At 32.7% G+C, this 12,723-nt stretch overlaps 2 protein-coding genes across 6 annotated transcripts; both read right to left on the reverse strand.

Annotated features, from left to right (window-relative positions):
- Positions 1 to 3,398: 3,398 nt before the first annotated feature.
- LOC111675453 (39S ribosomal protein L51, mitochondrial) lies at positions 3,399 to 4,130 on the reverse strand. The gene has a single exon (XM_023436219.2). The coding sequence runs from the start codon at positions 4,033 to 4,035 to the stop codon at positions 3,502 to 3,504; it is 534 nt and encodes a 177-aa protein (XP_023291987.1). The 5' UTR covers positions 4,036 to 4,130; the 3' UTR covers positions 3,399 to 3,501.
- Positions 4,131 to 5,240: 1,110 nt separating this feature from the next.
- LOC111675434 (transcription elongation regulator 1) lies at positions 5,241 to 12,126 on the reverse strand. 5 transcript variants are annotated; one of them, XM_023436198.2, is made up of 9 exons: positions 11,821 to 12,122; positions 10,082 to 11,739; positions 9,893 to 10,020; positions 9,619 to 9,827; positions 9,410 to 9,560; positions 6,564 to 6,980; positions 6,164 to 6,498; positions 5,762 to 6,094; positions 5,241 to 5,690 (listed from the first exon to the last, which is right to left on the reverse strand). In XM_023436198.2, the coding sequence occupies exons 1-9, from the start codon at positions 12,015 to 12,017 to the stop codon at positions 5,564 to 5,566; spliced, it is 3,555 nt and encodes a 1,184-aa protein (XP_023291966.2). In that variant the 5' UTR covers positions 12,018 to 12,122; the 3' UTR covers positions 5,241 to 5,563. The 5 variants fall into 5 exon arrangements, 2 of the variants coding, with proteins under 2 accessions (XP_023291966.2, XP_046804727.1); XR_006940571.1 differs by lacking the exons at positions 5,241 to 5,690; positions 5,762 to 6,094; positions 6,164 to 6,498; positions 6,564 to 6,980 and adding exons at positions 8,176 to 8,622; positions 8,774 to 9,108 and having other exon boundaries at positions 11,821 to 12,126; XR_006940570.1 differs by lacking the exons at positions 5,241 to 5,690; positions 5,762 to 6,094; positions 6,164 to 6,498; positions 6,564 to 6,980 and adding exons at positions 8,176 to 8,622; positions 8,770 to 9,108 and having other exon boundaries at positions 11,821 to 12,126.
- Positions 12,127 to 12,723: the final 597 nt, after the last annotated feature.

The following is a 12,723-nucleotide window of genomic DNA, read 5'->3' on the forward strand; positions in this document are numbered from 1 at the left end:
AATTATTAGTGGAAATTACTGTCTTTTTCGTATGCATTGACTCTTTGTCGAACTGCTGGGACAAAACAAAATATACAGCTGAATAAAACCAAATACATTTACACACACGTGTACATCATTTTCCAATATACAGTGTTGTTGTTGCTTATTTAACAAAGCATGAAAAAAGTATGACATTTTTTGATGAAATTTTCAGATGTTGTCTCGGATTTTTGCTCATATCTCCGTTATTTACCGACCGATTTTGCATGTCTAACAGAATTATTGAAGATTCGGATCTCGCCGATATCTGGGGTCTTCTAAAAACTGATTTCAACAAACAGACAGACAAGCGGACATGGCTTAATCGACTCCACTATCTATAAGGATCCAGAATATATAAACTTCATAAGGTCGGAAAATTATATTATAGAAATTACAAACGGAATGACAAAGTTATATATACCCTTCTCACGAAGGTGAAGGGTATAATAAAAGGTCTAATATAGGAACAATTGAAATACATATGTAATAGCCAAAAATTAAAAGTCTTGCCTAAAAAAGCAAAAAAAGGAAATTTTTATTATTTTGTCTTGTTGCTTTAAGGTTAGTTGACTTAACTTAATATCAGTTGAAAAGGTAGATATTTTATTGCAATTTTAAATAAGTTTGGACAAAGTAAGAAACACCAAACTTGTCATTTAATGCCCTAAAATATGTTTTAAACTTAGCTACAGTAATTTTCAAAGAAAATTACGTTATTTTTTGAATTTGATGTCATTACATGCTAAAAAGGATAATATCCTCCGATATCCTTTGAAAACACTTTTTCCATTTTTCATCAAAAATGATCAATACTAGTCAAAATAAAGCGTATGATGAAGTCATATCCATAAAAAGTCCAACGGTTTAGTTTTGTGCGTGAAAGGGTTAATACGAATTTTTGATTTAAAAATTATAAAATTATTTTATAAAAATCTTGTTTTTTTTAAAAATTAATTCTTTTGGCAAGACAATTTTTATTCAGAAAGTTAATAATTTCATATTTAGTTTTTTCAAATAAATACTCCTTAAGTTCCTAAAGACTTAATACAAATTTTAGTTAAAATTAACAAAACATCAAGAAGACAACAAAACACAAATCTGAAAATTAGTTTTGAATTGAAATCGTTCCCCCAAAACAATAAAAAAAGTAACAATAAATAAGAATTTATTATGAAATTACTAATAATTAACGAATATTTATTTAATTCAACATTTAAAACAAACATACTAAAACAACAATAACAAAATCGTTCATTAAACACAAAAATAAATTAGATGATTTAATACAGTGACTAAAAAATATGAAAATTTAAAAAAAAAGGTATTGCATGTAATTTTTATTTGTTTAATACTGAACTAATAAGAAGAAATAATAAAATGCATGTAAAAAAAGAAAATAAATATTAAATAATAAAACCATATAAAATATATTAAAATTTGTTTAATTTCGCAAATATTCGGTTTAAAATTAAGTTTTAAACAGTATATAAGGTACATAAAAGTTAAAAACGCAGTCGTATTTCAGGTCTGAGTTGGGGAACAACTCTCGCGTGCATTAATTGCGTGCTTTCGTTATGCTTACCTCATTGAGGTTATGTTGAATTAAACTGGTGGATACCACTTCCTATATGATCCAACTTCCTATATGAAGGAATAGGTCGATTGTTGAGCTCTCTCCGAACCAACGTGGAATAATCTGGCAATACTCTTTAAGAGTAAAAAAATGTTAAAACTATATTTGAGGTTTTATAAAAAACACTAATAATAATCCACGGAAACCGTTCCCACGACAATTGGATCTCCGCTCCGGAACGACCCGATTTTCAATCGGCCAAAGATTGTCAACTCAACAACAGCTGTATCAACCGGAAAAATTTTCCCCAGGGAAGAACATCTAGTTACAGCCAACAACAACAACCAGGGAAACCAAAATATGCAAATGTATGTTTTTTGTGGTGCGTCGTATGGACTCATGGATAAGATATTTATTTACACGTTTCAGACCAATTTGAGAATTTTGGCATCGATTTGTTAGAGCATATTTTTGCATATTTTACCCATAAGAGCATAATTTTGCATGATTTGACTTTTCAGCATATTTAAGGCATATTTTCGAGTTTTTAGAGCATATTTTACTCTTTTAGTGCATATTTTGATGTTTTCGCTTTTTTCGTTTTTATACATTTTTAATTTTCTTTTCAAAACTTTATTTAAAAAAAATAAAATTCTATTTTTTATTTTTTTTAAATTGTTTAGCCTATTTTACAATTTTGAAAAAAAAACAAAATTTCGTTATGTTATAGTTTTTTATTCAATAAAGCATTATATTTTAAATCGGACATAAACCGATTACTTTTGATTTCATGAGACCAATTCATTTTTATAGTTTAAAAAACTAATTATTGGAATTTATGACAACACCGATTAAAATGTCAGTTTAAAAGCAATGAATACAATTGGTAGAAATGTGTCAAACTTTGTCGTTTGAAATATGTTTTTTAGGATCTAAATGGTTTCATGTTATTTATTGGTTATCTGAACGTAAAACGGAATTCTATTAAACTAGTTCTTCAAACTATGAGATGAATCAATTATAAAAAATCTTGTAGGATGAAATATGACACTAAACATTTATTATTTCATTACAATTTCTGTCTTTTTGAGCTTTTCAATGTTAAATAATAATGAAAAATCTTATTTTTAGAGCATATTTTTTAAATTTTAAGAGTATATTTTGAGTTTTTTACGGCATATTTAAAGCGCTTAAAACACTTTTTTTAGAGCATGTTTTCGGTTTCCCTGGTTATTACTGACTTAACTCATTGTTTTATCTTATTTATGTCCCTTCTTCTTCTAGACCTAAACGCCCCGCACATCATCTCTCTTCATCCTTTAATAGCTTGTGGAAAGGCACTTGGCATATCCTCCACACCTAACTGCTGAACATGTTGCAAAAGTCTCTCCTTGAAAGCCCCTTAGTTTCGCTCAGCATCGCCAGTAGGAAATGCTTCTTTACGTCCTGACCGCTAGCTAATTCTTTGTCAAAGAGTCAATACAACTTATCTATCTTCTTTGCGGAACGAATTTCGTCATTTGACACCTCCAGAATCAAGTTAGTCAGTACATGTCTGAACAATTCTAGCATGCAGGTCATTAAGAACAGTCCGACTACACATTAGAGCCTCTTACCGTGACGTTCGAATTGTTCCTTCTTTTTGTGAGTTTGAGTACTTCGTGTTCATTTCTCATGCCTTTATCAAAAAGACCACACACCACATGAACCGGGAAACTAACTTACTACTACGTTTTTTAGTGAATTCCTTCTAAATATTCCTCCGTACAGTAACTCCAAAAGTTAAACAATTTTTATTCGATTTTAAAGTAACAATAAAATTGTAATTTATTCATACTGAATCAATCATCTATAACATTAATTCAAAGCTCCAATATACTAGATACAAAATAAAATATTTTCGTTTATTGCTTAGAAAAGCCAGTTTTCGTTTTACGATTCAAGAACTTATACAAATATAAAATACGCTTTTGTAAATGTTTCCATTTCGTAGGGCGGGCAACTGGATAAAGTGTCTTCGAGAGCATTTTACGTTTGCGCAACAAGACTTGATATTCATTGCCGGACACACCACGCAACCAGGAAGGTACCGAATACAAAACTCTTGTTGGATGTAAACGCTCATTGCCCAAAATATCAATGTAATCATTCTGACCGAATAGGGCACGTTTTGTATTCCAGGCATTTTTGGGACGATAATCAGGCATGGGCAACTTTTGTCCATTATCTAGATGAGGTAGTAAACCTCCCTGTAAAAGGTGATCTTTATAGCCATGACGGCGTACTAAGGGTCCTCGTGCTCTTTTCTCCTCGAACGATAGCTGTCTGCTGTTCAAAAGGGCACCGGTAGCTGCAGGTGTAAGATTTGCTGTAGTCGTTCTACATAATTTTGTTAATCCATTAAGTGTAGTCCTTAGTGTATTTGTTAGCAAGGACATTTTTAGAATTAATTTTAATTAATAAAATTCACTAAATAATTAGATAATTTCACTCCCGCACACCAAAAAAAATAACACTGTATGTGAAAAATATAAAATCATTCACAATAGAACTGCTAACAGCTGTCGAAGTAAAACATTACCAACAAACGGAAATGAAATGGAAAGAAACATGCATAATCACAATAAAAGCAATATTATGATAATTACAGTGGTATTTTGGCAGTTTTATCTATCAAAGTAAATTTCAAAAAATCGTTTTAAATTTTATAAATCATCTTTCATTTTCAAAATAAAACAAATTAAAAAAAGGTTTATTTATTAATATTTTTTTCCTTTTGACATGTTAATTTGAAATGTACATATAGTTAGTTAGTTTGAAAGGAGGATGTACATATACCTATACATCAAATCCAAACATCGGAAAGTTGCCAAAAAATGAACAACATCTCTCCAATGACACGCTAATGTAAAATTCATAGGTTTTTCACCCGAATTTGAAGCACTTTGAGTTACTAGTTCTGATGAAAATACTTCATCTATTTACACACTTTTTTTTTTGCTGGGAACTTGTTTAAAACACAATTCCAAAAGTACTTTTTAAAATCCTTGTTCTTTGTTTAATATTTCCAGGAGCCAAATTCTGGCATTCGAAAACGAACAAAATTTCTAATAAATTGTTGCGCCCGGAATTTACATAAAAATCAACGCTTCGCAAGAAATCCATCAAACATGTTTTTTTTACTCTAAAAGTTTGTGTGAGTATTAAAAACTCAAATTGCCAGGATATACCACGTTGGTTCGGAGAGAGCCACCCAATCGACCTATACCTTCATAAAGGCATATGTTATTCCAACATAACCTCAAAACGAAAGCACGCAATTAATGCAAACAACGCATAACTTGGGAACAGTTATACGCAGTAATACACTCAATTGGTGCGAGTGAGACGCAATTCTGTCAAAAGCTTGACAACAAACACATCGTCCTTATAAAATAATGGCAATGACACGAGAGTTGTTTCCCAACTCAGACCTGAATTATGACTGTCAAACATGTTTTATTCTATTTTAGCTTCAAAATTAATTCAAAAAATATTTATAAATAAAAATTCAAAATCTTTTTAAAAGTGACCAAAAGTGTTAAAATTAATTTATTTTATTATAGTTTCTTTTAAATTAAAACATTTGTGAAATGTTAATTTTTGTTTGTTATTTTATGTATGTATGTATAAATTTGCACAAACATTTAAAAAATAATAAATTTATAGATAAATTAGATCTATAAACTTAGCAAGAAATAAACAAACATAATTATTTATGCCCTGTCATTATGATTTTCTCAATAATATAATAATTTTTAATATTATATTTGTATGATTTCAATTTCTTTTTTAAGAAAATAAAAAATACTTTGCAAGATATGCATATGGGAGGAGACAAAGAAAGGTTAAACGTAAAAGGTTTTTATATTATAATATAGATTAAGAAAAATATTACGATTTTTATTTAATATTTTCTTCCACATTTTATTTGATGCGGCGTGTAGCATCAGACGCCGTAGGTGGTGGCGGTGGTCCACGTTTGTGTAATTCCTCTAAATAGTTGACGACAATAGCGGTGCGTTCTTCAGCTAAATGTTCTATGATTAAATATCTACAATAAAGAATATCTTTTTAGTTTATAATACTTTGGGGAAGTAGAACATTGAGCTTATGAATACGTACCTTTTGTCCATTTTTAAAATATCTTGTATTTCTTTAAGATGATTTGGATTTTCTTTGACTAGTTCATGACTTTTGTGTGTTATAAGTTTACATTCCTTAAGCAATTCCTTGAGAGCGTTTTTGGCGGCCAATGTTTTATCCACTATATAATCTCTGAACTCACGTTCACATTTTTCGGAATTATTATATTTCAAATAACGTGGATCCTCTTTAATGAGTTTTTTAATATCCTTCCAAGAACTGGTCAATTGCAAAGTGGTGATTTCGTCTAACATTTCGCGGAATTTTTCACGTTTCTTTTTCATTAAATTATCAATGTGTTCATTGAAGATTCTTGTTTTTTTTAATAAAAAATATATAAAATTAGTCATTAGTTTTGTTTAATAAATGTGTTTAAGTTACCTTTCACGTTCATCGCGATCAAGATATTCAACTAATTCCCAACGATGATCTTTGCGCAACTGACGCTTGACTTCCTTCCAGGTGAGATCGGCATTGCGTACTAAATCTGTAAGTAAAGCATTGAAGTGACCAACAGCCTCTTCACGTTTATGCAATTCACGTTCCTTATCACGATCACGCAAATGACCAGCCAATGTCCTATGTACTTCCTTCTCCCGCTCACGTATACTCTGTTCGGCTCTCATTTGGCGCTCACGTTCCTTCTGTAGACGTTCAGCTTCCAGTTCCTGTTCGCTGGCAGAATGTTCCTCCTCTGTAGGCTGTTCTCCCTCTTCCTGCAAACAAACAACAACAACGTTAATAAACAACATTCTAGGCGTTCCTTGTCTCTTCAACTCACATAGTCATCATTTTTCTTTTTATCATCTTTGTCTTTGCTGCTCTTTTCCTTATCTCTGTCTCTCCTGTCCTTGTCCTTCTCCTTGTAATCCTTATCCTTACCATCTCTATCCGAACGATCCTTGTCACGACTACGGCTGCGATCACGACGATCTTTGTCACGACGATCACTTTTACGCTCCGATTTCCTTTCCATTTCTTCACGCTCCCTATCCTTTTTCCGATCTTTTTCCTTACGCCTCTTCTCATCCTTCTGCATACGCATATATTCATGGAAATAGTCCTCCCTGTACATGGAATTCTCTACAGCACGATAACGAGAATCCCCTTCAAACTTCTTCTTCACCTCATGCCAACGACAATGACGATCCAAAGAATCACCTCGTTCACGCAACATTTCAATAAAATCTTTACGTATCTATTTGGATGTTGCAACCAATATAAATAAATGGCATTCAGCACAAGGACAAATTAAAACAGAAGGGAGAGAAGAGAATAAATACAAATCTTTTAGTTTTTTTCAAATGAAATAATTGTAGTTTTTGTGGAAAATTAAAACTTATAACGATTTAAGGATCTTAAAAACTACCTTAGTTCTTAGGAATAACTTAAATAGTTTAATTACGTTTATGGTGGCTGAAAAAGAAGTTGCATTATTTAGTTTAATATTAAAATGAATCTAAAAGTTGACTTAATATAATAAATTAAAAATTTGTGCACGCCAAGCATGAAGGTTTATTTGAATGTCTTTTAAACGGAAGGACGGACAGACGTACACAATAATAATAATAATGAAGATAAAGTAACAAGATAATATGAAAAACACTGAAATGTGCGTGTAAATAATATTTAATCTAATTAATAGTAGAAAAAAAAGATAGATTTTGGTTTATCTTTAGAAAGAAAGTTCGCTTTTAATGTTTTATTTAAATATTGTTGGAAATAGGTCAAAATTGTGAACTTGTATTTAAACATATCTTAGCAACTGATCAGATATTACAAGTTACATATTACATTGCAAGTTACGAACTGAATGTAAGCGATTTAGAATCGTAAAATTATAAATGCCAAATCGACGTTTGAATCTTTATTGATAATTTATTAACAAGTTATTCAAAAATGTTTGGAAAGATCTTAATTTATCCAAAATAGAGATTTTGAACATATCTCTTCAATGCATTAAGTTTGATCATATTCTAACAAAGGAAGTTTATTTTAAAATATAGAAAAGGTCAAATAGACATCTTCCAAAATTTTAAAAATGATTAAATTCGAAAATATTCTTTTCCATAACAAAATGAAGTTCTGACTGAAGCCTCGCTTTAAACACAAAATTCAGAAATTCAGTCTCAAATTTTAAAACAATGAAGTGAAGTAAAATAAAAAAAAAAAATTGCAAAAAACTTTTCAAATATTATTAACACGCACACTCATACATGCTGAAAAAGAATTTTATAAATGATTAGTTGTTTTAAACATAAATATTTATTATGTTTTCATACTGTTTTGTTTTTTTGAGAATCAATCGTACAGCAAAATGGCAGCTTCGCAAATGCAAACGACACACGGAGATTGGAAAATTTTGGATCAATTTGTGGTGGTAAACAGGACATAAAGCAGCAGCAATCAAATCAAAATACAAGAAAACAGTACAATACAATGGCACAACATAGACGTAGATAAATCCTTGATATTTGATGATTTCTGCCTCCATCTATGATTGAAGAAGTATGTCTATCCGAAATCCTCTATTTAGCCTAACAGAAGGGGGGTAAATCACCAACGATATAAATCAGCATAGTTTTGTATTTGTGATTTTTTGTAATAGTTTTTTTTTATATTTTTATCAACATTCAACTGATTCTGTTAGAATATTATTTTTTATGTTTTTGATTTCATTGGATAACTCACCACACTCGCTGTGGATAATTAAGGCTCTAAGGTTAAGGTTATTATTGTGCTAAACAGGTGGTGGGTTGTTGTAGTTGTTCACTCGGCTCAATACCTTGCATGGTTGATGATAACGTCAAAGTCCTCAGGGGTTTCTTCTCAATAATCAGCTAAGTTATGAAATTGTGGTAAGTTGCACGTTCGGTAGGTTGGTTGGTTGGTTGTTTCGGTTGTGTGTAAAAAAATGTTTGGTAACAAAAAAATGTTTTTGCTAAACAAGATTTTCTAAAAATTTGTACTAAAGCGATTCAACGCACTTACGCTATCCCATGTGTTAAAGTTTGTTTGTTTGTTTGCTTATCTTTCTATCATTTATAATTTGTCTGTTTCTTTAAGTAACCACCTTCGATCAATCAATTAGAATTTGGGGGGTTGCTCTCGCACATACCCACATCAATATTCTCACATACACTCACACGGAAAAAGAGAAAGAGTAAAGGGAGTGGTAAGTAGTTGCCTTTTAATCACATCCTTTTAAGTTTCAATACCTTTGTATTAATTTCATCGCATTTTACAATAAAATGTAAAATTAACACACACTCTCACACACACACAAAGTGGTTGGTGGATGGATATTGTGATCGAAAGGCTGAAATCTATACAAGTTTTGTTTGTTTCTTTTTTTTATTGTGGGTTGAAAATTAAATAGTCATAAGTAAAATATATAATAATTAAATTTAATTAATATTTGTTTTCTAAAATTTTGCAATCATTATTATTTACATTTATAAAAGAACAAGAATATATAAATATTGTAAATTTATGTAAGTGAATACATAAAAGCATGGTTGTATCATCATTATTAATTGCTTGTAATACGTAATATTAAAAATGAAAATAAAGATTGAATTCCGAAAATGGAGTTTCAATCTTATTAAGTACAATTGCTACACATACCTGTTCTTTTTTCTGTTGTTTTTCTTCTTTCTCTCGTCTCCTTACATCCAAGAGATATTCATTGAAGAGCGATTCACGCTCGCGCACTTTTTCAATTGCCTTGTAACGTTCATCTTTGCCATAGCGCTGACAAAAATCACTAAACGAAGATCTAAAAAGGCAATTTTTATTAAAACTTATTGGTTAGAGTTCAAAAGTTAATAACATACTTTCCATGCAGCTTAGCATCCTCCAAAAGTTTCCGAAAATCATCTCTCTTTTGTCTCATTTTATTGCGTTTTTCCTTGCGCTCCTCTTCAGCACGATCTTTTACGTATTTTTCAAAAACTTGTTTGCGTTCCTTAGATGTTAGCAATAGATAGCGTGGGTCGAATACAATCTTATGTAGTTCTTTTTCCCAAGTGCTAAAAGCCGAAACCTGCAAATACATTTGCAATAAATACTAGTTGTTATCTTTAATGTGTGTGGTAAGTTAATACGTACATCTTTTTCACGTAACATTTCCTTAAATTGTTTTACTCGTGTTTCCAAGGGTACGAGAGCACGTTCTTTAGCGGCTCTTACCTCGGCCTCAATAGCTGCTTCAGTGGCATCGGCCTTTTTGGATTTGACTTTTTGAAAGAAAAACAAAAAATTAATAATTATTTTTCATAGAACCTTCTCTCAACCTACTTGAACGTGTTTTCTTAGCTGGGACTTCTTCAACATCTGATTCGGATTCTGTTCTTATTCTAATAACAACATCATCATCGTCATCATCCTCCTGTATAACAAATTCAGTAAGCTGTTTCGTTAGATCTGGAACTTCTACCAGCTTTGCCCTCTCCCTTTCACCTTCCAACTTGTCCGCCTTTGTAGCCATGACACCTTTTAGTTGTTCCGGAGGATTGTTAATGGCTTTGTCGACTTCTTCGCGTTCTAGTAAATCTTCTGGTCGTTCCCAAACGGAAGTTCGCGTTGAAGGGTTATAGAAGAAAACCCTAGCATCACCGGTCCAGACAACACACCAGGGAGTGCCTGGTATTGGTGTGCTTGAGATAGGCCTCGATTTATCTACGGGCTTAGCTGCAGCTGTCGTTTTCTTTTGTTCATCTTCTTTTTTGCGCTTTTCTTCGGCATTCTTCTTGGCTTCTTTTTCAATAGCGGCTGTTTTGGACGATTCAGTCATAGGTTTAATACCAGCGGCGGCCGCTGCTGCTGCAGCGGCTTGGGCATAAGCTATTGCTGGATCCGCGGTGAAAGCCGGATTCGGTGCCTGCATATGCATTAAAGGATTTGCCATCATATGCGGTGGCATGCCTGACACTAAAGCTGGAGTGGGAGGAGCCGACGCAGTAGGTTGAGGTGTAGCACCATGAGCGGCCATACGAGCAGCTTCCATATCACGTAAAGCTTGTGGCTTTTCCCAAACACTTTCACCCCTACCGGCATGATAATAATACGGACGCCCATCCGGAGCTCTGTGTTCCGACCATTCTGCAGCTCTGGCTATAACAGCCGGATCAATAACACCAGGTTTAATTATAAGATTTTTAGCCGGTTTTTCTTGGGCAGCTGCTGGTGGATGCATATGTTGATTCCAATGCATAGCAGCCCATGGTGCAGCACCGGGAGCACCTGGAAAACCGCCACCATAACCAGGGGGAGGCATACCAAATGGAGGTTGGTTGAAATTTGGCGGATGCATGCCTCCGCCAAAGAATGGTGGAGGTTGTTGATGTAATCCTGGAGGATGTTGGTGTTGAGGTCCTGGTGGCATACCAGATGGTGCCAAATTAGGAGGAGGTTGTGATAATGGTTGTTGGCCTGGAGGAGGCTGTGACATCATGCCCGGTGGAGGCTGTGATGTGATTGTTTTTTCTGGAATAGCAGTTGCACTGTCTGTTTTTTCCTTAGCCGCTTCCTCTGCATTCCCATTGGTTATATTAGAGGCCCCACTTGGTGGTGCTTGATTGTTTTGCGATGGTTGTTGCAGTTGATGTTGTTTTTTATTCATTTCTTCAATTTCAGTTTGTGTCATAACCTTAATATTTGGTCCCTCTGGTTTTGTCCATGTTGTTTCCCTAGTTAAGGCATGATAATAGTAAGATTTGCCATCTTCCGTTTTAGTTTCTACCCATAACTCCAACTGTGGACCACCTGGCGGCGCGAGTGCATTATGTCCAGAATTGTTTTGTGAATTTGGATCAAGTGGACGATTACCAAAGTTTGAAGCACCTCCCCTACCGCCACCGCGATTAAAATGCATTATTAAGCCCCCACGGCCCCTAAACGATCCTGGTGGGCCACCGCCATGTCCGGCAAATGGCACAGGATTTTGTGCAGGTGTCCTAACACCATGCAAAAAATTGAATTATTGCTCATTCTTATGACTAATAGAAGTAAAATCAACACAAAATGAGAAAACTTACCAAGATTCCTTACTAGGAGCCACAACTTCTGGTGTGGTTGTCTCGGTCAAATTTTCATTTGCCGCACCATTAATGGCGTTGTTCACAGGCGGTGCTGTCTTTACACCGTCAATATCTGAATCTGCTTTTCCCTCACTATTAGAAGATTCAATAGATTTTGCATTTATATTTTTGCTTACATCCGTAGCAACCTCCATTATGCGTATAATTTTTTATTACTTCTTCACAATTTTTGCTTTATTTTAACAATTTTTTCACACTGCATATAGAAAAAAAATTTTAGTCGATTTTTTTCTCACTATGGAAATGTCAAAAAAGATACTGCCAGATCAAAATCTTTAAAATCTTGCCAACTTTTATGCGTACAAGTTGCCAACTTTTTGGTGTGTTGCTTTTATGGTGAATAATTTGTTTCTTTAATACAACTACAAAATATCGTTTAGTTTCGATCAAAATCTAGTGTATTTTACTATATTCCCGAAAATCTAGTTGAATTATATGTGATTTTAACGTACTGTACGTATTTTATTCGGTGAGTGTGTGAAATGGTGTAAACTTAAAAGCTTTAAATTATTTTTACATTAATTTTATAAATTTCGAATAAAACAATAAAATACTGTGTATTAGAAAATCGTATAATTTTACAAGTTACATCAGTATCAGAAAAATATTAGATTTTTGCATGTGAGTTTAATGTTGAAGTAATAAATTTTTGTCTTGTTAGCGTTTTCCATTTACATTATTAAAATACTTAAAAAAAACAATTTTATTAGTACAGAAAAACATTCACAATAAAATATTTTACAAAAAATATTTAATTAAATTTGAAATTTATTACAAATTAAAAACCAAATAAATCATTTATATATTTTTTTTCTACAGTCACGTATTGGATAATTCACG

Source organism: Lucilia cuprina, chromosome 4 (assembly GCF_022045245.1).
Source record: "Lucilia cuprina isolate Lc7/37 chromosome 4, ASM2204524v1, whole genome shotgun sequence".
Taxonomy (NCBI): domain Eukaryota; kingdom Metazoa; phylum Arthropoda; class Insecta; order Diptera; family Calliphoridae; genus Lucilia; species Lucilia cuprina.